Raw genomic sequence first — 27,346 nt, 5'->3', positions numbered from 1 at the left:
ATATGTCACACGTGGCAAAAACTCTTCGCCAAAGAAGAATAAATTATCCTTTATTAATCCCCTTGGGGAAATTATTCTCTGCATTTAACCCATCCTAAGTACTTAAGGAACAGTGTGCTGCCGTGAGGCGCCCGGGGAGCAACTGGGGGTTCAGTGTCTTGCTCAAGGACACTTCAACATGCAAACTTAACCTTGTGGTTACATGACGACCACTCTCCCTATGAGCTACAGCCGCCCTGAGGGATACACCTGCACATTCACGGAGATTGATTTCAGGGTTACAGGCAGGAGCACAGAGGAGAGAGGAGACGAGGAGGCACGAAATAGAAAACTGAGAAGAGCCTTGTGTGTCTGTGTAGAAAGTATGTCGCGCGCACAGTGTGCATCATAATCTTTGGGCTGCGTGCGGACAGCCCGTGCTTACCCTCGCTGATATGGGCAGATGACGAAATGTACGTCATGCAGATTGCATGTGTAGGTCACCCACACTTTGGCATCGCTCAGAGCTCAACACACAATCGCTGTAGTACGGAAGAAAATAGACTTAAAGCGTTAAAATACACATTGGGTTGTTTTACTCCTGCATAGAGAGTTAAAACGAGAAACGAACCCCAAAAGCATTATTGTGAAAAGTCACTGCATATCTTAATTGTGAATCTCTGGCCGGATTCATCTTAAAGTGGTGAATTACCTACAATTTAGTTGCAATGTGGCTGCTCCATAAAACTCTTCAGACTAGAGTTTTCAAACGCACACAATTTATAGGTTTAATGATTTTTCTTTCTCATGATTTTTGTAATAGAAAAAAAACCATAATTTTTTAGCATACCTCTTCCAGGTAAAACCAGCTTGTAATGCATTAAGTAAATGCATTTCTGTGTTTTGAAAAGCTTCCCCTTCTGTGCTTCTGACTGCATCTGACATGCTGGATTTTTTTTTATCCTAATGTGAGCTGAAATATGAGCTCATCCGTTATTCTAAAGACGAATGTTACTCTGGATAATCATGAAGACACACAGGATCACTCATGTTGTCTGCATTCTCACTGTTAAAAGAACAGTTTTAGTTTTTTTTCCTCCTTCTCCCCTCTACTCACTTCACATTAATTAGAAATTAACGTGAATTAAAAAGGTTAACTTTTGGGCTGAGCAGTGTGATGGCTGACTGTGACAGATGATATATAGTATTTGCTGGTGTGTGTAAGGGTGTTATTAGTTGATACTATAGCTGTGGTTCACTGTCAGGTATGAGTGTGTCTAGTATGCGTCGGTCCTGTAGTTTTGGCGGGCATCGGAGGTGAGCTGGGTGGTTTCTGTGGCTGAGGATGGCTGCATCACGATGGGCTCACCACCATCTGGGGAGGACGCACAATACACAAACGTTAGAACACATGCAAACCAAAAGTATAAAAAAACAAACCTACGTACGTTTGTACCATAGACTGTATGTAAGAAGTGGACATAGTGACTGTAACGTCACCCAGGGCAGAAGCCTCGAGCAGGGGTTGCACTCACCTCTCTCGTCAGCGGTCATCTGGGCCTCTAGGTCCTCGGGGGAGACGTAGAACTCGGGCTCCTGGTCCATGGGTGGCCGAGGTTTACATTTACCGCAGCAACAGTTACAGCAGCAACACAGGCAACAGCAGCAATAACAGCCTGTGGTCAGGCAGCAGAAGACGAACAAGCCCTGTGGGATGAAGAGGAGAGAGACGGAGTTAAACAACTGACCTGATGAAGGCAGTCAAGGACTCAGCAGAGCAGAGACAGAGAGAGAGAGCAAACAACTAACATCTACTAACATCAACTAACATGAATCCTGATTATACACTGAAGTAGAAGATATTGAGAATAATGTATTTTCCAAATGTATTTATCTGTATACAGGTTATGTGCTGTAAAAAGCATCTGGAGTTAAACTAACGAATACATAGTGACAACACAAAGTATTCACTGGCCCTCGAGTCTATTTATAGTTTTACAACACTCAAAAACAGTGGATGTAATGTAGGATTTTTTTGAGAAAAGAGAAAGGGTGCACCGATCAGGATGTTTGGGGGCGATCACTGGAAGCAATATCGCTCGAGAGCTATCACCAATAGTGGGGTCTATTTGAAGCCTAATTCTATTTATTGTATCGCAAAACATATGTATTATATATATATATATATATATATATATATATATATATATATATATATATATACAATTAAGAAGCTGTCATAAATGGACAACTGTTTATATATTGACAGGCAACATATTAGAATCCCTCTTTTCAGAGACCAAACTCCGGTGAAGCCATTTTAGAAGTGTGGAGAGAACTTGTCTTGTGTCAATTGATCTGCTCTCCTGTTTTGCACACATTGTGTGTACAATGTACGGCAAGAGACTCAGTGTTACTAAATGACAAAGCGGCTACATAACCATGGTTTACTAATCAGAACTAAACAGGGAGAAGCAGCGTTCAGTTTTACTGGTTCACATATCTGGAACAAATCCATGAAAGCTGCAGGTCTGCTGAGACCCTCAGCCCCTTTAAATCCAGATTGAAGACTTTTCTGTTTGCTGTTGCTTTTAATTTAACCAGATTCAAGGATATTAATCAATTTCTGCATTTCACTACTGCATTTTCTTTCTTAAACGGCACTGCAACTTTTATTCTATTTTTTTTTTTAGCTTTTTAATGTTTTACTCAGTTTTTAATGTTTCAATGAATGTTCTTAATCATTTTTGAATCTTGTTTTTTGCATTATGTTGTGATGCTTTTAATGGTTTTATGTGAGGCACTTTGAATTTCCTTGTTGTTAAAATGTGGTTTTCAAATAAGCTTGCCTTGCCTTTATTCTGTGCCATGTTGTAAGTCCTGCAATGGACAATCTCCTGTTGTGGGCTACACATCATTAAGTGTGAAAGAGTAACTCTGGACCTGATTTTCGGGACATTGTCAGAAGTTCATGCAAACATCTAGTAGTGACAAGAGATGTTAAGTTAAATACACCAGTACGTGGAAGGTAGGGCTGTGCGGTATGGGCAAAAATTCATATCACAGTATTTTGTAAGATTCTGGCAGTTTCACGGTATATCACGGTATATATTTTTTTAAACAAGTAAACACATTGATTCCATTAACAGCACCAGTCAACTAGACAGCAGTACTGTCAGTGAGCCGTCCATAGCCACAACTGCAGCAGGCAGCAACATTGACTTTTAACAGTTTGATACTGGGAGCGCAGTGGAGCTACTTACCTGTCAGTGTAACTGGGCTCAGTCATGGTTCACACTTGTTATAAAATTACAGCGCCAAATTGCATTCTGGGTAGAGTTCACCCACAAAAAAAACAGGAACAGACAGACCGGAAGACACGCCACACAAACAGCTGTTCGCCGCCCAACTTCCCAGCATTCAATTTGGCCGTGTGATTTTGAACCATAAGTGAACCAAGTTAGCCTGAAAGCTAAGTAGTTCCACTGCGCTCCCAGTATTAAACTGTAAAAAATAAATGTTGCTGCCTGCTGTTCTTGCGGATATGCACGGCTTGTTGATGGCGCTGGTTGCTGGCACTGTTGTCTAATTGACCGACATAGCGTGTAACCACCGGTTTGACGGTATATGGAAAATTCATACCTTATGGAAATCTGAAACCGGTATACCGCACAGCCATAGTGGAAGGCAAACGTCACTCTTAATTCACTTAAAGTTGATCACAAAGAAAGAAAGAATGCATGCGTTGGCCTCCTACCTTCGCCCACCAGCTGGACAGAACAAAGTAGGTGTTGACGTTTTCCTCTCCAAACTGCTCTGCGACGTAGAGCCCCAGCGAACCGTATTTGTCATAGATGTTCTTCTTAGTGGTATCGCTGAGGATTGAGTGGGCGTTGTTGATTTCTTTAAACTTGTCAGATGCGTCTGGGTTGTCCGGGTTCTTGTCTGGGTGAAACTTCAATGCTAGTTTCCTGTAAAAAAAAAAGAAAAGAAGAAAAATAAAAAAAGGTAAGGTTGGCAAGGTTTTCTCTGTTATGATGGTCTTTTATCAAACATTCATAAAAAGAAATAAAAAAAACATATTCCTAAAGACATTTATCACAGCCGGAATTGTGACTGCAGTCGAATCACTCATCACTTTACCTTTAACCTCGATGGAAAACGTCATGAAGTCAAAAATATGTTGAAAATTTGAAAAAAATTGTTGAAAAAAAGAAATAGAAAACCGCGGTGCTCAGAGAATCCAACTGCACTTATACTAGGCTACGTTATGATGGGACCTCAGAAGTAATTGACATCGTGGGTCTGCCAAGGTCCAATGATCATAGGATGGACTACTAAAAGCACATCTTAGAAACTTCTTCTTACCGTGGTGTTTCATCCAGGCTAAATAATTGTGGGCAACACGGTGAGAAATATTGCTTCATTACGAAGGTTAAAATAAAAACAATAATATAGGTTACCAGTCACAGAAACAGAATGACTGTCATATCAGGAATGGTTGCTCACCCATTCACAGGACTGCTGCTCGCCCTCTTAGATTGCTTTTTTCTGTTGTTTTTAAAATTATTATTATATATAGAGCAACGACAACATTTATTTTTTATGTCAACCCCACATACCAAAGTTCCTATTTTTTCAGAAAGTACTGCCCCCCTCATCAGGGCCTTTCTGGGTAAAATGTCCCTGGAACTAAATTTAGGAAAATTAAAATGAACATTTTGCATCTTTAAAACCTATTGAAAACTTACCATTTAAATATTGTAATTCAAAATGCTTCATTCAACAGCTGAATTAACCAATGTGGAGCAAAGAAAAGGTTACTTCACAAATTAAAAGCAGATTAAAGCAGTTAAAGGCCTGTGACCAAAGAGTTGGTCACAGGCCTCTGACTCCCTCCAGTGGTGTTACATTAAACACATTAATATAAAAGATGTACTATGGGGCTGGATTGCATTACTGTAGTAAAATATGATGTGGGTAGTAACCAATGTTCCCTCTAATTTTTTTCAGCACTGAGCAACATTTTTTTTTTTCCTGAGCGCACATTTCAGCACTGTGAGCAATTCGCAATCACGCGATCTGCCGAAAATGACCACAAGCCTGCGTTAGTCATAGGGGATTCAAAGAGATGACAGCAAATGCATCAATATGTATACAAGGTTGATATTTATTCAATATCCTTTATAATGGCTGGACTTTGGGAACATTTTAATGATGGTGTTTTAACAGTCAGTTTAGTTGAACTTAAAGGATCTTTATTGAACTTCAATAAGGGGAGGTTATGACTGGTTCACTGGTTATAATTGGTAATGATATATATATATATATATAAAAATAAAAGTATCAAAAGGTGTTTAGTCATTTCTCAGCAGGTATAACATTTAAGTGGAACTTCATTGAAAGAAAAATGCTAATGCAGTGCTTAACAATAATTATAGGCCTATTAAAATTGACATGGTGTCATTTTTCCTAAAGATAGCCTATATAAACAATTTAATAACTTCATATTCTTCATATTTAAATATGTCTGAAAGTTTCATCCTATCTGTGTCAGTTTGGACTATTTCATCTAGCCACTCCTGTTTGAACGTTAGGCAGACCTTTTTCTGGGGCACCTGCTCTGCCTTTCTTTTCGCCATGGTAGCCTATAACTGCTGGAGCAGGGCCCGCCAAGAGGAGCCTAAACAGCGCCGGCCCTAGCTCATGTGGCGCTCTAAGCGAGCTTCACTCCTGGCGCCCGGAGGAGGACAGCGGGGGTAGGCGGTGCTAACGGAGACAGAGCGCTAGCAAAGGTACAGAGAGCACATGTCGAGAAACGGGACGCTGATTGGCCAAGAAGAGTCGACACGTCACAAAGATCTTATTATTGTGAGGATGGCTCACTCCTATCTCAGAAACACAGGCGTAAAAAAGATTTTTAACCCCTGAAAAAAATCGTTTGTGCGGTCTGAAAAATGTGCGCGGCCTGAAAAATCTATTGCGCGGCCACTTCAACTGGCCTGCGCGGTCGCGCAGCTTAGAGGGAACACTGGTAGTAACACATACCTGTAACATTTCTTGATGTCCTCTGTCGTTGCGCTCTTATCGAGACCCAGCACGGCGTACAGCGATTCTCCTGATGTGGAGAGAGATCTCTGTCTCTGCTGCTCCATGACCGCTCTCTCTCTCTCTCTCTCTCTCTCTCTCTCTTTCTCTCTCTCTCTCTCTCTCTCTCTCTCTCGCTCAGCCTCTTACCTGTCAGATAGGAAGAAAAACAAGAGAAGAGGACAAAGAAGTTGGTAAACTAAAAAGGTTCAAATCAAAAACAGGTTGCTTTGGTACATTAGGCCTCCGTGCGGCTGTAACAGTTAACATAAGACTGTCTTTCTTGACTTTTACAGGGCGTACGTAACAAAACCAGGTGTTTTTCACTGGGACATTTGTAGAGAGGAGACTCTGGAAACAGAAACTGCTTTAGTCAGAAGGAGTTTTTATAGAGCATGTCACGTTTCATGAGCTCTTATGTGAATGTAGGAACTTTGATATTAGAAAAAAACACCACCAGAACATACAATTTAGCAGGAAGTAATGATTGAAACCAAAAATATATATATATATATATATATATATATATATATATATATATATTATTCCACATTTAATATGGATTTGTTAAGTTGCATGTTAATGGTCAGCTTATTTGTTAACATGGTGTTGAGGGATTTAAAGGTGCGTTGTGTCAAGGAAGAGAAAGGAATGGATGAGATAAACCAGGGTAACCTAAGTTCAGGTCACGCAGCCAGGCAGGCAGGTGTATAAGGCAGAGAGATTTGTGATCTGTATCTTGAATGAACCTCTTGCATCCAGTAAGTCAACTGTCCAGGAGCTGCAGAAAACAAGAGACAGTGGCTCTAACAGAAAGACTGTACTATCGATGCAGGAAGTAGGTGAGAGCAGTCAAAGGTATGTTAACTGACAAGTAGCAGCTGTTGCCATCACAATACCACGTGCCACAATACCACGCGACACAATACCACGTGACACAATACCTTTCTTAAGTCCCTTTCACACAACAGGCTACCCCTGAAATGTTCAGGACCATTTCAGCAGTCGGTTGGTCCATGACAAAATTATCAATAGAAAAAGTCTGCTGTGCTAAAAAGGTTGAGAAATCCTGATATAAGTGACCTGTAGCATTAAAATAGAAGTGATGACTATTACCATGTGGGTGAACCATCTTAACCCGCATCTTCAGAGCCAGCACAATTTTTTTAAATGTATTATCGGTTATCAAATAACAGACTGAAGTTAATTGTCATGTTTAATTTTATTTAGGTAACCAATCAAGGGTTTTGCTCAACCTCTAATGCCACCCAGTTAACCTTGTGTTTCCATGAAATGCTTGATTATAGCTTGTTCAACTTTGTCTATACTAAAGATGTCAAAATTCTAAAATGTAGTGTCGATGTCGATATAGTGAACATAATTGGGAGTTTTCTTTTTATATTTCAGAAAAAACATTCATGCAGGCTGAAACTCGAACTTGAAGTTCTGATTTAAACAAAGTTAGAGTTGAATAACTATGAGTAAGAAAAAGTAACTTACTAATTAACTGAAGTTAGCTGCCAGGCTAATTCATGCCATTCGGTGCACTGCCTAAGAGCTGTCATGTGAAAACCTTATATTTGTAGATTACAGCACACTTGTAATGCACTGCAAAAAGATACATCTTTTGATGTTGAAATGTGTATGTACTGTGGTGATTCACACAGATATTGGTATTGAAGAAGAAAACAAAGTTTTCCACTGTTTTTGAAAGCACTCTAGATAAAAAGGGAGTAAAGATTTATCTGACCGCTTGTATTAATTCTTGAAAAAGTAGCCAGGTGCAGTAATTATAGAAAACTGAGGATGCAATATATTGAGATGCATCAATTTTATTCAAATCATATCATGGGGCCAGCGAAGATTCACACTTCTAGTACCCGCCGCCATGTTCATGCGCGTGCCTAATCAGTACTGTGGTTGTGCACTTTCAACAGAGATGAGAAAGGAAGCGAGAAGGCTCACTCCTTAGCTACTTCCATTATCAATTCCTGAAAAATAAAGTGTGTAATGTGTTTCCCGCCCGTATTTCTGCACAATTGAAGATAAAGAATAGATTTTAATTCAGTGGTGTCTTTGTCAGACTGTTTTTGACTTGTGTGATCCAAACATTTCCAATAACTCCAGAACCTTGGAGTACAAAAGACAATAGTTATTGAGAAAAGATAGATGTAATTATTTTCAAATTTGAAACATGTTTTTAATCTTACAATACATTCTTTTTACATTATTTCTGATGTAATGCATGTAAATAGACGAAGGAGAGTTGAAGGAGATCAGCAAAGTCAGACAGGGTGCTGCAGGCCAGAGACACAATGAAAAACAACAGTTAATCCACCCACTGGGGCCTAAAGGGCTTATGTACAGCAGGCTTCATGATGAGCTAATTCAACCAGACACCAACAAACGCAATACACCCATCAACAACATACACTTAATAAGTTGGTTTGTAAAAGCAAATAAACTACCTTCAAGCAGGAAGAGCAATGACTATGAACCATGTGTATATTTTCACAAATATAAGCTACAAATATGTACTTGTAAATGTGTTATTTTTGTACAAAAGGTATTGCGACAACAAGGGATTTGAAGTGTTTAGTTCCTAAAGAAAATCCATTTCCATACCTTTGAACTGGGCAGTAACAGAGCTCTCTGGTTTGTATAACCCTGTGAGACAGCAGGTGTAAGGGGGGAGCAGGCTTAGAGACCACAGTAAGCCTATTCAGCTACACAGATTCACTTGGACTGGTATGCTCGACGTAAATTAACAACAGGAAAATAAGATGCATGCCTGTCGTCACCACAAGACCTGCTGCACCTTCCTGATGAGAAAATATCACACCGTGATTCATGGGCTCAATATTATAATAGGAACACGGTTCCCATCAATGATTTACACATTCTATGGTGGGATAATAGAAACATGCACTGGGATGATTTTTTTTTAATTTAAGTATTAAGTATATTTTAGGGTGTGTTTGCCTGGTCACTCAGTCAATTACACTTGATGGTTGTGTCTTGTACAACATTAGTTACACAAATTTGGATACTGCCAGCAGCTGAGTTTACAAGAATTTGCCAGATTTTAAAATGTAGCAAACTAAGCTCAACAGTTAGACTACATACGTATAGCTTTTGTTTTAGCTCTCTTGGAACAACTTTTACAAATTATCCGAGCTATCACACTGTGCTTGTGTAAAACATAGCTCCTTGATAATAAAGCACTGGTGCCTATTTAATGAACCTGTACACATCCCTAGTGACCAGCACATTGAGCGGGACATTTTGAGACAATTTCAGTTCTCTTTGATGGGCAAACTAATATATTTGCCAATACTTATATACCTTTGATAAGCTTAAATTGGCCAATAATGTCATAATGCTGATGTTTTGGTTGGGCTCTATTACTCACAGGACAGATGTTTGTTGTGAGCGTCTGACTTTATCAGCCTGTAACTGGCTACAGTGGAAGAAAAAAGGCAGTATAAAGTCTAAATGAAACACACGCCATAAACACACTGATATTAAAAGCTGCGTCAACGCATCCTTTTTGGTAGAATGTAAAGAAAAGATTTGTTTGAATTAAAATGAGCCAGCCAAACATATTTTCAAAGTTCCCATTTGTGTGTCGGCCATTAGTCTTTCTAAAGGCTTAAGGCACCAGATGGCAGCTGTGGAAACCCCACAATGGCTCGACAACACCTCCCCTGACAAGACAGCGATTTAACACCTCCCTAAATCCCACCCACTGCTGTGCCTCTGATTAAACACAGAGTCACCACTAGGGTTGGGTACCGAGAACCGGTGCCAATATGGCACCGGTTCCAACACATCCGGCACCTACCGGACAGAAAAGCAACGCAGATTTCGGTGCCTCCTTCCGATGCCTGAGCCGATTTAAATACTTTTTTTTTTACACTACTCTGTAATGTTGCACGGTATATAGATACTAAAAAGGTAGCGCGGTACCCGCACGTTAAAAACGATAAAGATGTTGATGTATCAATACTATTAAAATAGCGCGGATCAGAGCGCACTAGCTGCTCTGCTCTCTGTTGTTTGCCTGCATGCAGAGCGGGGCTCGAGGGGGCGGGGCTTCCAGCGCTCACACACCACACATAGCGCGCGCACACAGAGATCGCTGCAGACACGAGCACGAGCTTTTGAACGTCCGTCCTCGGCTTTCTGGAACAAATCTCTCAAGTTGATATTAATGATGACGTGTAGTCCAGTAAAGCAGCAGTTTGTAGAATCCAACAGTTTCTGAGTTCTGTTTCACACGGTCCCATTCAGGCCACCTGATGCTTGTGTCCGTTCTTTTTTTTATATATATTGTTTATAGTTATAAGTTAAAAGGTTTGAAGCTGCAGTTTGAAGACAATTGTTTTGTATGTATTTATTTATTTATATCTATAGTATACTTTAAACAGTTAATAATATTGTTCAATTTGAAGAAAAAAAATTGCCTTGGCAATAAAAAAGTATCGGTTCAGGCACCGTTTAGGCACCGGTATCGTTTTAAAAGAATCGGTTTAGCACCGGTATCGGAAAAAACCCAAACGATACCCATCCCTAGTCACCACCGACCTAACTGGAATTAACCAATAAGTGTGTTTCATCTGAACTCCAGGGATTATCAACACACTAAAAGACTGTGTGTGTGTGTGTCTGTGTGTGTGTGTGTGTGTGTGTGTGTGTGTGTGTGTGTGTGTGTGTGTGTGTGTAATAAGCAACCATCATATTGAGCCTGAACCAAAGACTCTGCCTACTTTAGCCGGCATGCCAATGATATTTCGTCATGCAAGTCAAATTCCTTCACAGGAACAGACTGGAAAGATGTTACACACGGTGTAGTGAGGGTGACAGCATATGGCCAGTGTCTTACAGTGTGAACGTGTGTGAGTGGGAGACTGAAATTGTGTGTCACAACTCATCCTTTACATGTCAAATGGCACACAATTCAAACATATTGCAGCTCCCACACAAATAAAAACCTCCTTGTTCCTGCATAATCTATCAACACAGATTCATATCATGCAAAGATAAGAGAAAAAAAAAAGTAAATTGGTGATGACAACACTCAAAAAAAGACAAGGGGAGGTTGAGACAGTACATTCTAAGAAGAGTCAAACTCCTTAAGAGAAAAAAAAAATAAAAAGGTCTGCCTGCATTCCCTCCACAATCTACAAGTCCTCATAAAATGTGAGATGGCCTGTGTGTTTATAAGTCTTGGCTTTACCGCAGTACACTACATAAATCCTCTCACAACATTAAGAACTTAAAAGCAGAAGAAAGAACGGAATAAAAGCAAGTGAAATAGAATGATGAGGCAAAAAGCACTGATGTAACAAATCATGTGGTAGTGTTCACTGACTGCAGGCTTTGTGTACCAAGAGAATTGAGCACTGCGGTTTGAAGGTTTTTAGAAAAGCCTGTTGCAAAATAAGGTAGTGCGCCTTAAGGCTGACCCAAATGCTTCGATCGGAACCGTGGTAATCAACGTCCAAATCAATATGCTAAAGCATTTTTTTTTTCTCATCCTGTCAGGGTCCATTTTTTTGCATAGTTATTCTGAGACCGATAGCACTGTTTGTCGTGCGAGTCAATGTGCTATCCCTTGTTGTTCTTATTGGCCGATTGCACTGCAGACATGCCAAATATATCTTTGAGGCAATTTTAAAGAGTGCCTCCATTATATATTTTGCCCAGCAGAGAGCACAGAAGTTTATTTTCAACTGTCAATTGTGCAACAGTACTGAATCTACAATGTTTTAATAAACAGATTAAGGGTTTGTTTTAAGTGCTTGGAAACAATTAGGAATCTGCAAATACAGTACAGGCAATCCAAAAAAAGACAGATACATTATTTTGGTTTCAAACTTAACCATCTACAGGAGGAGGTAGAGGTTTCAGGAAAAACAATTTATAAGCTTATACAGGTGCACCTGATATTTATTTAACTGCAGGAATGCCTTGACCCTTTTTATGGGAATAACTCTTCTCTGAAAAGTTTGAAATATCAGTGGGCCTCCTGATTTCTGCCTCCAAACTCAAGTCAGCTCTAGTTATCTGTAGAGTTTTAGGTAATGACAAAGGAATTCAAACTTCCAAGATTTAAATGCAAACCAGACTAAAAGGAGTTACAATTACATCCTCCACATTTAATGTGAAGATCCAGTCACTACAATTAACTCTGATAAAAAGGACCACACGTCTGCTACTGTTCCACTCAAAGCAGCTGTATTGGTCAAGTTGGAAGTTTTGGGCCTTGCTTAATACAAGAAGTGACACATGACTGGGGTGTGTTGATGATTCAATTCTGCTTACTGGCATGCAAATCAGTAACCGTGTTGTCCTGTTATCATTTAATTTCAACAGCCAAACATTTGGAGAATATGGTAGCTATATTACTGTCTGTGTGAAACTGGAATCTATGGTTTTATTTATTTTAGGTCGTTTTTCTCCTTAACTAATTTGTTGTGTGCATGTGTGTAAGACACATTGAGGAAAAACAGAGCAAAGCTTCTGTCAGCTTGCATCAAAAGCTCGTCACTTCAGGCATACACAACAGCTGGACAACAGAATAAGTCACATCTGTGTTGTTCACGTCAAAACCGTGTCGACCAAATGTAATGCAATGTTCTGTTTTTCTGTTTAGTACAGCGAGACATGACTGAAATTAAATAAAACTGGATGTAATGCACACACACTGCCAAATGAAGTATGCAGGAAACATATTTTCTTCAAACTTCTCTCTCTTTTGCAGTTTCACACAGATTGCACAATATTGTGAGATTAATAAATAATGAAAATAATTGTTATTTTCAGCCTTATTTCAATTAATTATAAATGTTTTTTCATCCTTCCAGTTCTTGTCATCAGGGGCAGGAACCACAGGGACCACATTTATATTTACGACTGCAACAGCAGAATTAACACAACAAACACCGGGAATGCCATCACAAAATAATGACGTACGTCAAATCACTATTTCCTTGATGCCAATGTGAAATGTCTCCAAACAGGCCAAGATAGTTTTTTGACAGACAGTTTAAGCCAAATATATTTATTTAGCAAATCTGAAACTTATCCATTCATTTTACACTTCTATTCTATCACTCTTGCCATCATCACACTGTCTTCCACCTCTCCCAGCTCTTAACTTTTGTCATCACTTCTTCATTAACATGTCACCCCATCTCCTGCCTGCTCTTTCCTCATCTTCAGATGTTTATTTCTCTGTCCTTGCATGCTTTTACCATTCTAACTTTTCTCCATTCCTTTAAATTTCCATTATTTATTTTTATTTATTTCTCAGTTTTGTCTCTGATTCTATTTCCAAACACCAAATTTCAGTGTTTTGAGCCCTATTTTGATGCAATTATGCTAATCTTTAAACATAGCAAACATAGCATTTCTGCATTCCTTGAATGTCCACACTCATTTTCCAAAAATGCATCAAAAACATTCTTCTAAAAGCCTATAGCAAATTCAGAAAATAGACACCTCTCATTTAAATAAAAAAGACTGAGGTTAAATTAGCTATATTTTACAGTATTATCAATAGATCGTTAAAAGTAAGTGGGACATTTTACACTTACTTCCTCTTTGCCTTCTCTTTCAAGTACAAGGTTTATGTACACGTGTCTGGTCATTGTCTTTCCACCACAGGGTTGCACAACAAAATGCATTTTGTAGTCCCCTTTTAATACAAAAGAAAATACACAAAAATAACCCCAATCTATATTATATGGTGGAGGGTAGGCAACGCATTTAAGCCTCTCTGCCTGAGGAAAGAAGCAACTCTGAAGACTGGTGTTAAGGCAGAGGATACTTGCAGCTGAGACTGGCAGAGTGAAAAGCCTGTGGCTGGTGTGGGTATTGTCTTTTAATATTATCTGGGCTTTCTGCTGGCACCTCTTGTCACCATATTCCTGAAGCTCGGTAGATAGGTACCAATGATATTAATCAGTGGGAAGACAGTAGGAAGTATATCCAAGTAATCCAATTTGGGTTCTGGCTTTAGAAACTTTGACAACTAATTGTGTTGCGTGTTTTTGCCTGCCTAAAGTTAAATGTGTAGCTAAGCTAGGACCCAGTTTCATTAGCCTATTAGATAGTAGTGCATAGACCGCCTTAGACACCAGGCACCAGCAGTATCTCTGTTTACCCGCCTAACTTGAGCTTAACTGCTTAATGGCCACGCTCAAGTTTGCTTGGACACGTCTCTCCCACCTTCCCCTATCTCTACTGCTGACACACTGCTGACTGACAAGCACAGTCACCACACGGAAGTAGCTGGGCGGGCACTATGGGTGGAGATTACATGTTCTCCGCGTGTGAGCCAGGGTTGAATCCGGTGGACTCAAAACCCAAATATAGAGACATGTTTAGTTCAGGTTAGGGCTCTCCCAAAACTAGAAGAAAAAAAACATACATGGCTCAGTGATCCTGGGAGCCAGGTTGTCAAAGGCAAACAGGCCTCAAGGGAGAGCCCAGGCTAACAGCGGCTCAAAAAACAAACATTGAAAGTGTGATGACACGGACATGGAACAAGGTGTTACTATGGAAACGATGACATCATATGTGTGAGGAGGAGCTACATTTGTTTATACATGGGTATTTTTGTACATGTATGCATGTGTATGAAAACACCATGTATACACAACAATTAATCCATTATTCAAGAAAATAATCTGAGAATGAGTTGATAATGAAAACAATGGTTATTGCGCTATTATAAAAACAAGGCATCGTTCACACACAAAACAAAACACAGAGACCACCAGACAGGCAGGCAGTGATTGAGTGTGCAGCTTATTCATTGAGATCAGGTTACACACGCACACACACACACACACACACACACACACACACACACACACACACACACACAGACTTTTGGCCTGAAAATCAATAGATGGTAATGACACCTCAATGCTATGACCGACACAGTAAACACAGCTGCCACACATGTGCACGCAGCGCAGGAAACTACCCACTGACGCATTATCCGCGAAAAAAAACAAGCATTTTAAAAAGTGTTTCCTCTCTTTTTGTTTGGTTTTCTGCCCATTTGAGAACAATAACATGTTGAATCACTGTCCACTTTGCAGCTGGAACATGAACTGAGCCCCTCCAAGCTTTATATGAGAGTAAGCACAAGAATGTCTTCTTCCTGTGCCAGAGCCGAGAAGTGGCAACGGAAGAACTGTCACAAAAATGGCAACAAGTATGAATGAGATTAAAAACAGCTGCACGGCTTGTCATACGTCAGAAGATTATGTTGACAAGATGGATATGTATGTGTGGAATCTCACCCTTTTCCAACTGCGTTGTGGTTTGTTAGGAGTAAAAACATACCACAAGATGACAGGGACTAAGCCCAAAATACAAAGTGTATAATTTGGCTTTGATTTGTCTATGAGGATTCTCAGTCACCCAGGACGTCTCCATAAGTACTGTTAAAGGCACCTGCTGTTTGGTAATCAATCTCTTAGTTAAGTAACAAAACATCTTCAAAGCAAATTGCTAATTACACTACCTTTGACTTGATACTTATTAAGAGAATAATGATACATTCACAAATGTGTGTACACACACACACACACACACACACACACACACACACACACACACACACACACACACACATACACTTTACATCACAGACTACTTTCCCATCAGTCTCTACGTCTTGGCCCCAAGATGCTGTGATGCAAAAAGGGCCAATCCAATTCATTAGCTCATGTCCAATCAGTTGTCCTGTCAGCATTTGTGCTTGAGCTTTCTCAATGAACACACTCATGCAAACGGTGCAGGAGAAAACATTAAAGTAATGACTCTGCTGAGGTACACTGGGCAAACTGTGTGTGCACATACACTTTGTATAGAGTGTTCCAACAGAATTGCATTGCGAGGCAACAGCTTCGGTCCATGTGAACTTCTTGTCAGCTGATGTCATCCACATTCAACGCAAAAAGGAAGGTATACATTTATCTATGTATTCCTTGACTGCAACAAGGAATACATAAAAGAAGGCCAGTCTAGTCTGCACACATTTGATTGTAGTAGAGCATCGATTAAACAGATCAAATTTAAAATGATTCAGGAGGGCTTCAGCTCTCTCATTTTAGTTAGTGAGTAATAATTTTTGTTAAGGTGTAAAATAAATGTTACAGTCTCCCTAATCGTTGTCATGACTTATGTTTGTATGCTAGCTAACAATATAGGATAGATGACTAGTATGAATGTAAACAACTGAAGCAGACTGCAGGCATTGTAGCATACAGTCAAGTCTTATATAACGCTGACAGGCCATATCATCGAGTCTGTTGTAATCAGAACCATTATTAAATTGATCTGGTTATAAATGCAGTCTATTAAGTGATCTGTTTGGAGACCAACATCAAGGTCAAAGGTGAAACACCCAGGCAGAAAAGGAATTGCAAAATTTAGCATTTGATATTATATTTGCTTGAATAACCATTCAAGCAAATATAATATAATAATTTGGGGGTTTTGGACTGCTTGAAGAATTCACCTTGGGCTCTGAAAGATTGAAATTGGTCCTTTTCACTATTTGTTTTACATTGTTTAGACTAAATTACATATAAATTAATCAGGAAAGATTCAACAAATTAAAACAATATGAATATATTACTTAAACTAGTATGTGATGATCACTGAGCACAGTTTATAAACGTATTGTATTACTTAATAATTAAATCTACTGAATGATTAATCAAAAAAAGGTCAGTTGATCCATCAATGTTGGCAGTCCAAGAAATGTAAAGTTGAAATTCCTTGGTTAATGAACAACATGTCTGACTGCTCAGTGCTGAATAAAAGCTCAGCTCAGGTGTAACTGTGAAACTAGCACTTCTAAAAATAGTGTCCCAAGAAAAATGGTGTTTTAACATAATTAACAAGTTTACTGTGAAATTCCCGCATTGCAGTTTAGTTTGTCACACTATTCAGGAAGTTAGTACTTTATACAGAAACACCCATGATCCACCAAAGCAAATCTCAAATTGAATCAAAGTTCAGAGAGAAAACCTGGTGGGGAAGTCGTGGTGATGAAGATGGAATGACAGAGGTGGAGGTTGACGGCTGTGACAGGGACACAGGGATGGAGTGACAGACAGAGAGAAGGGATTGGTTCAGGGTGAGAAAGAGAAGGAGACAAAGTGTCACACCAAAAAGGGAATGTGAATAATTGACAGCCTCATGTGACTTACGATCACAGGACTGTTACACCATCCTGTCTAGGACACGGTCATCATTACAAGACTCATGACCTGAGACCATCTGCAGCCACCGGCTCCCATTTAAAAAAGGAAAGTGTTTTTTCATTCTGTGGTTTTCTCTGTTGAGGACGGTGATACACACCTTTAAGGTTTAAACTACAGGAGGAGATTTACTATTTTAATTATTTACCGTTAATTACTTTACAGTCAGTTTCTTGTCTCTTTGTGCAGTGTGAGGAAAGTGAAATTGGCCTAGTTTTTTTTATTTTTTATGATTTTTGAAGCATACAAATTTGTCCAAACAATTGCCAGAGATAAAGTTCAGACTAGTGTCCAGGTGTTGAGGTTTAATAAAAGTATTACCGCCTTTTTTTAAACACTTAATTGCTTCAGAATTGTCGAGAAATATATTTACTGACATAATTTATATCATAGAACAAAACATTAAAATATCCTAAGCTTGTGTTTACCAAATACCTTATTTCAGGTATCTAAGTAAAAAACCCATACAAACTTTCAGACGAGGGAAACAATAGTGCAAAATGCTAACTCTTTTCCGGGATTTACGACTCATTCCTGCAGCAGTAAATGATTGTAAAGCAGGCATTTTGCATTTGTAAAGTATAAAATGCTGCTTAAAAAACACAACAACTGAAAGATAACAGCAAGGGAGCATTTCATTGTATAATACAAATATTTACCGGGCTGGGCTCTCATTAATTGCATAGGAAAATGATAATGAATCAAGTGGTTCTGTAAAGCTAAGTTCATACAGTACTGAGTCTAATACTCTTTAGTCAGAGACTGAATATGAACCCTATCAGCCTTCTATGTGGGGATACAAATATCACCAAAGTAGGAATCCCAGCTAGGGGATAATTTTAGGTTTTCAAGGGTCACAGCAGTGCCACTCGGACAAGAAACCGTCACACTGCACCACACAGCCACTCCAAGTGACTAAAGTTAAGAAATGGCACAATAACTTCAGTAAATCTCATTAAACATAGAACAGAAACAAGTTTCTATTTTGTCAAATTCGACCCATTATCAGTATGAAAAATATAAACCGTTGTTGGTTGGGGTGATATAAGCAAAAAGCTTCTTAAATATGAGGATGAAAGCATGAAGATGTCCCTATGGGTCCAGGGAGAGTGTGATGTGGCTCAGGAGCTAGATAGGGTCATCCACTAATTGAATTATTGGCAGTTCGATCCCCAGCTCTTCCAGTCTCCATGTTGGAATGTCCCTGGGTAAGACACCGACAGCTGTGTCATTGGTGCCTGATATCAGACAGAATGTCAACTTGTTAAACCATCTTCAGCCTGATATTGCCTCTACTCGAATCTAATTTCAGTGGAGGATTCAATTTTTGCTAATCTATCACTTGAGACCAACACATCTACAGGGGATCAAATGCCATGAGAGCATTCTTTGAGCGGCCGTTTTAAGAGCAAAGCGGTTAAAAAGAGAAAGTATGTAACGGTTTTCATTGTTGTTATTACTCCTCAGTCCGGGGTGCAGCTGACAACACTTTTCAATGGCGTGAGGACCTCCCCCTGCCACTTACTAACTAATAATTTGTCCCCCGACTGCGCTTATTGTTCGATTACTATTTAATCCAAAAACGCTGTTTTGCTTCAGAATGCCAGATAAATCAGTCAATTTGAACTCAGAGAAGTGGGTTGATTCAAAGGTCGATGCCCAGGCAAGAGCTATCGGTCGGTATGCCTGAATGAACACTAGTTTAGATCCTGATGAACATGTGGCACCTTGCAAGGCCACACCTTGGTCACTTTAATCACTTCAATTGGTGCAATATAAATCCATTTTTAAATACATTTTATTCTGTATGTATATATAATATTGCTATTGTGGATTATTTACTGTTTTGATTACTGTTTTACTGTTCATTTATATTACTTGTTTTGTATGTTACTATGTGTCTCTTGTGTGCACTTTACCCGTCTGCTGCTGTAATGCTGCAATTTCCCCATTGCGGGACTAATAAAGGGATATATCATCTTATCTTATTCAGTGTAAGAATGTGTGTGTGTGAATGTTGACATGTAGTATACATCGCTTTGAGTGGTGGTTGGAAGACTGGAGAGTTGCCATATAAATGCAAGTCAACTTACCCCTTTTCACTATTTTCTCACATATTATAAACTTATTCATCAATCAATTGAAAAGAAATAAACAGCAGATCAATTGATAACTAAAATAATTGTTAGTGGCAAATTACAAGTGAACCTATCCACGTTTTAGTTCTGATAAAATACTTTCTTCCTGTGTGGCTGGAAATGCACAAACCCCGATAATGTCATTCTCTAAAAAGGCTGGACAAGGATAGCCATTGTGAGAATTGTATACTTGGAGATTCGAGTAAAGGTGCACCACTACCGATACATACTTTTAAGAGTGATGACAATATCCAGTCAATAAAAAAAGGACAAACAGGTTGTTTTGATCAATAACATGGGACATATATTGATATTATACAAATATTGTGACATGAGACTAGATATTGTCTTGGAGTTTGGTTATCGTAACATCACATAAGTGTCTTTTCCTGGTTGTAAAGGCTGCATTGCAGTAAAATAAGCAAATCAAGCTGTTCTATTATTTTCCTGAACGCACTTAGTCATTATATCCAATTTAGTGATGAACATTTCATATTAATTCCATTGTGTAAATATTTTGTGAAAGTATCGATCGTAAGCAATGATATTGTATGGTCATACAATATAATTGCAATATATCAAGGTATCACCCAGACCATTATCATTTTGCCAGGACAACCTAAAGTATCAGTACTTCAATAGGTTAGGCGACTGATGCTAAGTACTGATCGGGGCATTCATCAATTAGTTACTTGTTATTTTCAGTAGTAGAAACTATTGTGTTAGACTACAGAGATTCATAGAATATGTTTTTCTTCAGCAGAACATTTTCTTCACAGATGATTTTTCTTACCGGAAGCTATCTGAATTACAGTGCTGTTCATAGTATCTGAAAATAGACCAATGGCTTTTTAGTTGCTAAATGACAGTAGCGCCCTTATACCGATTTAGAATCCATGCTGATGCTTGTAGTTTTGTTTTTATATCCTACTTTTATCCTCGTGCTTGTTTGACAGTTATATTAAGTGACAGCTCCCAGAAGAAAAGACCAATCCACAAGTAGTCATACGCTGGAAGTAAGTAACACTGCACAGATGTAGTACATTTACAGCAACACCACTACAATAGATTGTTCCAAGAAACGAATAAAAGACTTCAAGTATGAGTCCTCAGAATCAAATTTGGTGGAGAAAATGTGAAAAAAAATTGATGTAATGCCTGCTTAAAAAAAACACATCACCGTGACATACTGCAGGACTTGGTTCTACAGTTATAATTAACAAGATTACAATTGTAGTTAATGACAGAACCAAATTGGATGACCAGAGCCACAACTGCGACTTTATAATAAAATCTTCACGACTAACTTACATCTGTACATCTTCTGCCATAAACACACACGCTGCGTGCACTCTCACGTCAGCCAGTTTTTGATACCACCTGCCACTCCACACACACGTCACGAGGACAACAAGACCGAAAGCGACAGCTCTACTGCAGCTATTTCAGAAGTACCGTCCTGTTAAGAACAATACAATGGAAGTCATTTAGACTACTTAACTATCAATTCGTAAATAGCTTGGCTATTTTTGTTGACGTGCTATTAACTTCCAAGCGAAGTTGCACCTGTCTCTTCAACATTACCAAAGACAGGCGAGATCACAAATACGTCAGCCCCTCACTTGGAAACAAGACTACAAATCCGGATTTATCCCGTGGTGTCTTTCTCTTTCTCACACTCAAGACTGACTAACACGTCAAATCTGTCGCGCTAGGACCCACAATAATTGATATAAATCGATCACAATCCAACCCTCGTCTGCCTGCCCTCAGATACTATGTAGCCCAGCGCTCTCGGCTCGTGACTGGCAACCGAACTAGAAAATAACGGTCGGCTCGGGAATCAACACCGTGGTTAAAGCGGATAATCTCCAGGCGCCGCATCAAAGGAACACTCAAAGCATCCATGTTGGTTAGCCGAGGCTGAGCTGGGCGACATGCCCGGTCTGAATAACCCAGCTAGCACTTAACGCTAGCTCGCTCACTAATCCAAGGGCAGCAAAGCTGACTTGTGTTAGCCCAACTGTGTGCGTCTCTTACCTTTTTTTCAGTGTGGCTTCTCTGTATCTTTAAATCAAGCGTAACGCTAACTCTATTTTTTTTATTAAAATAACACTCGCATCACAGTTCTGCTTTTCTTTCCGCCGCTAAACCATTCAAACAGCCGGTAGTACAGTCACAGAGCTAACGGCTACACTGGTAAGGAAGGAAGGAGCTGTCAATCCTAGCTGAGCGCAGCGGTCGCGCGGAAACCCGCCCACTGACTCACCCGCCCTCTTTTCCCCAGAAGCTCGGTCGCGGTGACGGCAGGCGCGCGCACGACAAAACAGGAAGTCAGAGCATCTTTGCTAGTAGCGACGTGAAGAAGAAAAAGTTTATGAACTCGAATTCAGGTATTTGAACGCGATCCATTTGTAAACACATAGCTGCTCCTTGTACAAAGTTGGCTATTATTTCAACATTTTGAATGAATTTTGCTCGTTAGACACATTGTGAGACATTTGGCCTTTGTTGTTCGTGTGTTTAGCCAAGTCACGCGCTAACGTTAGCTAACATGACATCCGGCGTGACTAACGTTTCCTAGCTAACCGCTACTTTTGTTAGCATCGCTCAGCAAAGTATATGTGACCCAAACGAACTGCTCAAAACTCCTGAAACTTTTAGATTATACCACAACACTACTGTTACTATCACATATGAAGTTTAAAGTGTGATACAACACGAAATGTTTGTCAGTCTATAACCTAACGTTTAAATACATTTCAGTAGAAGTAGCAATACCTCGGTGTAAAGGTACAAGTAACGTTAAAGTCAAAAGTCCTGCAGATTTTATTTAGCTAGTATTTAGGGTTGTAGTACAATTATTTTAACTAAAAGTATGTTACTAAGATTTATTTTTGTCCGACTTGCACTATTATGAATTGTTTACATGCCCATGCTAAATATGGTACGCCTGTTAAATAGATTAGCGTTAACTAGTTAGGTTTTTCTATGACTCGCGGTAAAAATAAAGTAATTTATACAAGTGGTGCATTTCTGTCCCTGTCCAGAAATTCAATAAATGATTGTGTTCAGTACAATAAATATGGTTCCACACAGACACAAAATAATGTATGTCTCCACCTTTGTAGATTTGTTACTCATACCAGTAATAATCATGCCACTACTATGGTCTTGCAAACCTGACCCCCTTTTATTCTCCTCCAGTATTCAGGCTTGTTTACCAAGAGATCTAAAGATGTCGTCAGGTGCTCTCTTTCCAAGCTTGGCGAGCGGCTCTAGGGGAACCTCCAGCAAGTACTTGGTGGAGTTTCGTGCTGGAAAAATGACCCTGAAAGGGAACGTGGTGACACCGGACAAACGCAAGGGCACTGCATACATCCAGCAGTCTGATGACTCCCTTATTCACTTCTGCTGGAAGGATAGGACGACTGGAAATGTTGATGATGTGAGTAACTTTAAAATATTTACGGTTCCTCTGATGTCATATTTTCTAGTTGTCACTAGTCAGCAGTAATGATTTGCAATTTGTTAAATTCTCTTATTCAAGATGAACGGCAAATACTTTATGTAATCAGTAATTCTAGTGGGAGGGAAATTTGTAAATCTAACCATGTTTGTACTTTGTTGTTTATGTGTTGCTTGTTTAGGTCTTTGGCTTAGTTTAATTTAAGACTAATATATCAACCCTTTTAACTGACAAAATCCCTAACTAATCCAACAGATCAGATCGGTCAACTGGAACTTGACTAAAACGTGTACTTATTGGTGCAGGCTTGCAGTAAACAACTGCCTTTCCTGAAGGTTCACATGGAAATCATCCGCAAAGACTATTAACAGCTGGCGTGATCACACGTTATTAAAAACACGTGCTACTATCTAATGATAGTAGCACGTGTTTTTAATTTCATTAGAGATCGCGTACATTCCACAAATACCACAAATTAAATGAGGGCAGTGTCGGCACTTCTGAAATGAAAAAAAGAACGTTGTTGGTCTTTGTCATTTTGCCCGTTTCTATTAATTCTGTATTTGTTCATAAATTGCGAATACAAGCAATGCTTACACATTGTATCCTTATTTAGCTGGGCTTCCACAGAGCAAGTCTTTATTTCAGAGCTGCAGTGATGATGCTATTGACTTTGTTTTCCATTTCAGTAATCGGTTGATGATGATTTTGTTGTGGCAGAGCAACCTCAGTGTTTGTTTCCGCCTCTCTCTTTAATGTCTTATGTTGTGGCTTTCCTGTTCCAGGACCTGATCATCTTCCCCGATGACTGTGAATTCAAGAAGGTGAGCCAGTGCACCACTGGACGTGTCTTCGTGTTGAAGTTCAAGGCCGGATCCAAGAGACTGTTCTTCTGGATGCAGGTGAGAGGAAGATGCCCCTCATCTTTTTTCTAAAAAGAGGAAAAATGGTCTTCTGTGAATGTATGATGTCTGTGTCCATTCGCGTGCCGGCAGATGGATATTCAATAGAGGGAAACTGAGTGGAAAACTGAAATAGCTGACAATAAGAGTAATGAACAGAGAAGAGAGATTATTACACTCATGATGACAGGGTTTGCATGGCTGTAATCAGTATATTTGTCAGGCACCCACACATTATTGGGATTTGTTTTTGTCCCTTAATATTCTTTTGTTTAAAAATATTTTCTGACTTTTCAAAACAGTTGAGACAGATTTTGTTCATTAGTTTTCAATGCAATGTGTTTGTAGAATAAAGTCCCTTGTCAAACAAATAGACTAAAGCACAATTAGTATAAAGTCAGTGTTTTTTTTTTTCCATCTGCCTTACACCATACATTATGAATGACTCGGAAAGAACGGATCCTGTTAATTTGGTCTGTGGCGAATTCAGCTTTTGATTTAAAAGAATTCTGGCATGCCTCATTTCCATCAGGAACCAAAGACTGACAAGGATGATGAGTACTGTCGTAAGGTGAATGAGTACCTGAACAACCCTCCCATTCCCGGAGCGGCAGGAAGCGGAGGCGGCAGCGGTCACGAACTCTCTGCACTCGGAGGAGAGGGAGGTCTGCAAAACCTGCTGGGAAATATGAGCCACAACCAGCTGATGCAGCTGATCGGACCAACTGGATTGGGAGGACTGGGTGAGTAGCACTGAATATATTTTTTAGATATTTATACATCTTGACACTCACCACAGCAGAGAGTCATGAATCTGTTGAGCGAGGGAAGTCTTCTTCAGGAAACAACCATAAACATGGTGACAGAAATTTGGTCATATTTGGTCATGCTGTATGAAAAGACCAGAGAATATAAAGACTCGCAAGTACAGTAAGCCTCCATTTTAACTCTTTAGACAAATTAAAAATATTTCATTAAATTATGATTTTAAGTCAAAATGTCTTGTAGTAATTGAACAATGACAAAATAAGAGTTAAGTTATTTCGGAACAAATAATAGAATTTGTAGTAGTATTGCAATCTAACTTTAACATTTGTCTTTCCTTTTACTTTCCTTGTACAACATTTTGTAAAGCTTATAACTGCTGTATATGTTTTTTTTTTAAATCCGACATCAATTTGGACCCTTTTTGATTTGTTCATGTTTGTCTAAGGAGGTCTGGGAGCTCTAGCAGGACCAGGACTTGCCAACTTGCTGGGCAGTGGAGGACCTACCACAAGCAGCTCCTCATCCAGGTAAGTCAGAAACCAGATGTATAACATAAAACATGTAAAGAATATGTTAATTACTTCTGAATATTTGTATTATTATACATTATTCCTTCTTAGCTCTCGTAGCCAGTCAGCAGCCGCCACTCCATCATCCACCGCAGCTCCCAGACTGAGTTCCTCTCAGGCCCCCACCACCCCTGTGACTCCGGCTGCCGCAGCTGTCTCCCCTACAAGTGTTGCTCCTTCCACTCCAGGTACATGAAGTGCAGTGCTGTCATTATGTTTCAGTTTCTCTGCCAATTAAGAATTACGCTTTTTATGAAGAGGAAAAAACAGAGTATCTTGTGTTACATTTTACCATCTTGTTTACTCTCCTTGCAGCCTCAGCTCAGACCCCACTGACCCCAGCCTCTGTTGGAAGCCCTTCCTCCCACCAGCCCATCCAGCTCAGTGACCTTCAGAGCATCCTCGCCACCATGAATGTCCCAGCAGCCTCAGATGCTCAGGGAGCAGCAGGTGAGTGACTCGAGCTGCAAAGGATCACAAGACTGACGGTTCAGATCATTTCATGGTTTTGAGTCCCGGATTTGATCAGCAGAATAAAAGGGTGCAAATATAATGACTAGAAGGCATTAATGCCCATTTTATATTATTACTGAATATTAGCCGATAACATTTACCAGTAAAACTTTATAACACACTATGATGGTACAGATCATGGATTAAGGATCAACTACAGTCTGTTAAACCACTATGAGCAACATACGATTAAATGTGGGGTCTTGTTCAGGACTGCTTAGTCACTACAAGTCAGTCTGAATAACAGCATCAGCTAAGTGAGGGAGATGGAGGAAAGAAGCCAACAACAGAGAATAAAATGAATGACAGGGGTTCTCTCCTGTTCTCTAGTGGATTTAGCGAGTGTTTGCACTCCGGAGATGATGGCTCCAATCCTGACCAATGCTGAGGTCCAGCAGAGGCTCCTGCCCTTCCTCCCCAGTGGAGAAAGTTTACTGCAGAGCGCTGACGAGATCCAGAACACAATCACCTCTCCTCAGTTCCAACAGGTAAGAGATGAACGCAAAGTAACTCCAAATAAACATACAAATTCTGGTTCAGACACTTATGTCGGGGATAGCTGGGGGAGTAAAACATTTCAACCTGTTGAAAAATATTTTACTGAACAGATTTATGGAAATGTGATCTTTTTTTATTGAGAATCAGATAATACTAACATCAAAGATGTGAAATAGAGGCTGTATTTTTGGATACACTAATGAAGACCTCGCACCCACATCTGATTTGCTAAATAGTGTCTTCACAAGTACCTGATTGACTCAATGTACCTGATTTTAGCTAATTAAGTTTGTGTAGACAAGATTAAATTAACCCCAGTGTCTGTTGCCTCCCTCCTTCAGTCGATGAGTATGTTCAGCAGTGCCTTGGCCTCCGGCCAGCTAGGCCCTCTCATGAGTCAGTTTGGTCTGCCGACAGAAGCTGTGGACGCCGCCAACCGAGGGGGTGAGACGCATGACTTGGAACATATGTTATTCCATTTATTGTATAGTTTTTTTTTTCCTTCTTAACTCTTAGTCATATTTCTTATCTTGTTATTTATTCATATCGATGTTGTCTTCCTGTCAGATGTGGAGGCGTTTGCCAAAGCCATGCAGGACAGTAAAGGAGCCTCCAAACAGAAGAAAGAGGACGACGAGGACATGAGTCTGGATTAGAGCTCACTCTGCCAAGCCGCAGGAGAATCTGAGATTAATTTTCCTTGACAATTTTTTTTTTTTCTTAACCTATCTCCCATTTCATGTTGTCTTCCACCTTTCTATACCAAAGGCAACACTCTGCTTCTTCAGGGTGAACAGCACAATTTAGCAGAGCTGTTTGACACATGAAAGCGAGGCCAGTTTTCCCTGTGACTACTACTATCTTTCTTTATCAACAGCTCTGTCTTGTTTTATTGACAATTACCTTTACTCTGAAAGGTCAATTTATGAAACGAAGAGGGCATTGAGCCCATGGTTAGCTTTTGTTTTCCTTCTGTCACACTGTTCAGAGCCTGACGAGGTGCTGATGTTCTCAGGCTTTCTTTTGTGATTCACTCTTAATAATAAAAAAAAAATCATATTTGCACCCAAATCAACCTACCTCAATGGTCATCTTTTGCAGATGGGAAACAAACACTGAAAAGTGTAATTTG

The 27,346-nt window shown here is 39.6% G+C and overlaps 2 protein-coding genes across 3 annotated transcripts; one reads left to right on the top strand and one right to left on the bottom strand.

Moving 5' to 3' along the window:
- Window positions 1–1,256: 1,256 nt before the first annotated feature.
- On the bottom strand, window positions 1,257–21,663 carry dnajc5ab (DnaJ (Hsp40) homolog, subfamily C, member 5ab; the record flags this gene model as incomplete). Its single annotated transcript, XM_079226638.1, has 5 exons — window positions 21,536–21,663; window positions 6,028–6,216; window positions 3,737–3,950; window positions 1,515–1,686; window positions 1,257–1,354 (listed from the first exon to the last, which is right to left on the bottom strand). The coding sequence occupies exons 2-5, from the start codon at window positions 6,132–6,134 to the stop codon at window positions 1,257–1,259; spliced, it is 591 nt and encodes a 196-aa protein (XP_079082764.1). The 5' UTR covers window positions 6,135–6,216; window positions 21,536–21,663.
- Window positions 21,664–21,794: 131 nt separating this feature from the next.
- Window positions 21,795–27,279, top strand: adrm1 (ADRM1 26S proteasome ubiquitin receptor). Of its 2 annotated transcripts, none has more exons than XM_079225696.1 (10): window positions 21,795–21,888; window positions 22,703–22,943; window positions 23,750–23,866; window positions 24,399–24,609; window positions 25,083–25,161; window positions 25,255–25,391; window positions 25,519–25,653; window positions 26,047–26,204; window positions 26,556–26,658; window positions 26,782–27,279. In XM_079225696.1, the coding sequence occupies exons 2-10, from the start codon at window positions 22,734–22,736 to the stop codon at window positions 26,868–26,870; spliced, it is 1,239 nt and encodes a 412-aa protein (XP_079081822.1). In that variant the 5' UTR covers window positions 21,795–21,888; window positions 22,703–22,733; the 3' UTR covers window positions 26,871–27,279. The 2 variants fall into 2 exon arrangements, with proteins under 2 accessions (XP_079081822.1, XP_079081821.1); XM_079225695.1 differs by having other exon boundaries at window positions 25,080–25,161.
- Window positions 27,280–27,346: the final 67 nt, after the last annotated feature.

Source organism: Taurulus bubalis (genome assembly GCF_910589615.1).
Source record: "Taurulus bubalis genome assembly, chromosome: 11".
NCBI lineage: Eukaryota > Metazoa > Chordata > Actinopteri > Perciformes > Cottidae > Taurulus > Taurulus bubalis.
Note: the sequence above shows the minus strand (reverse complement) of the source record. Positions and strands in the feature narration are given on the sequence as shown.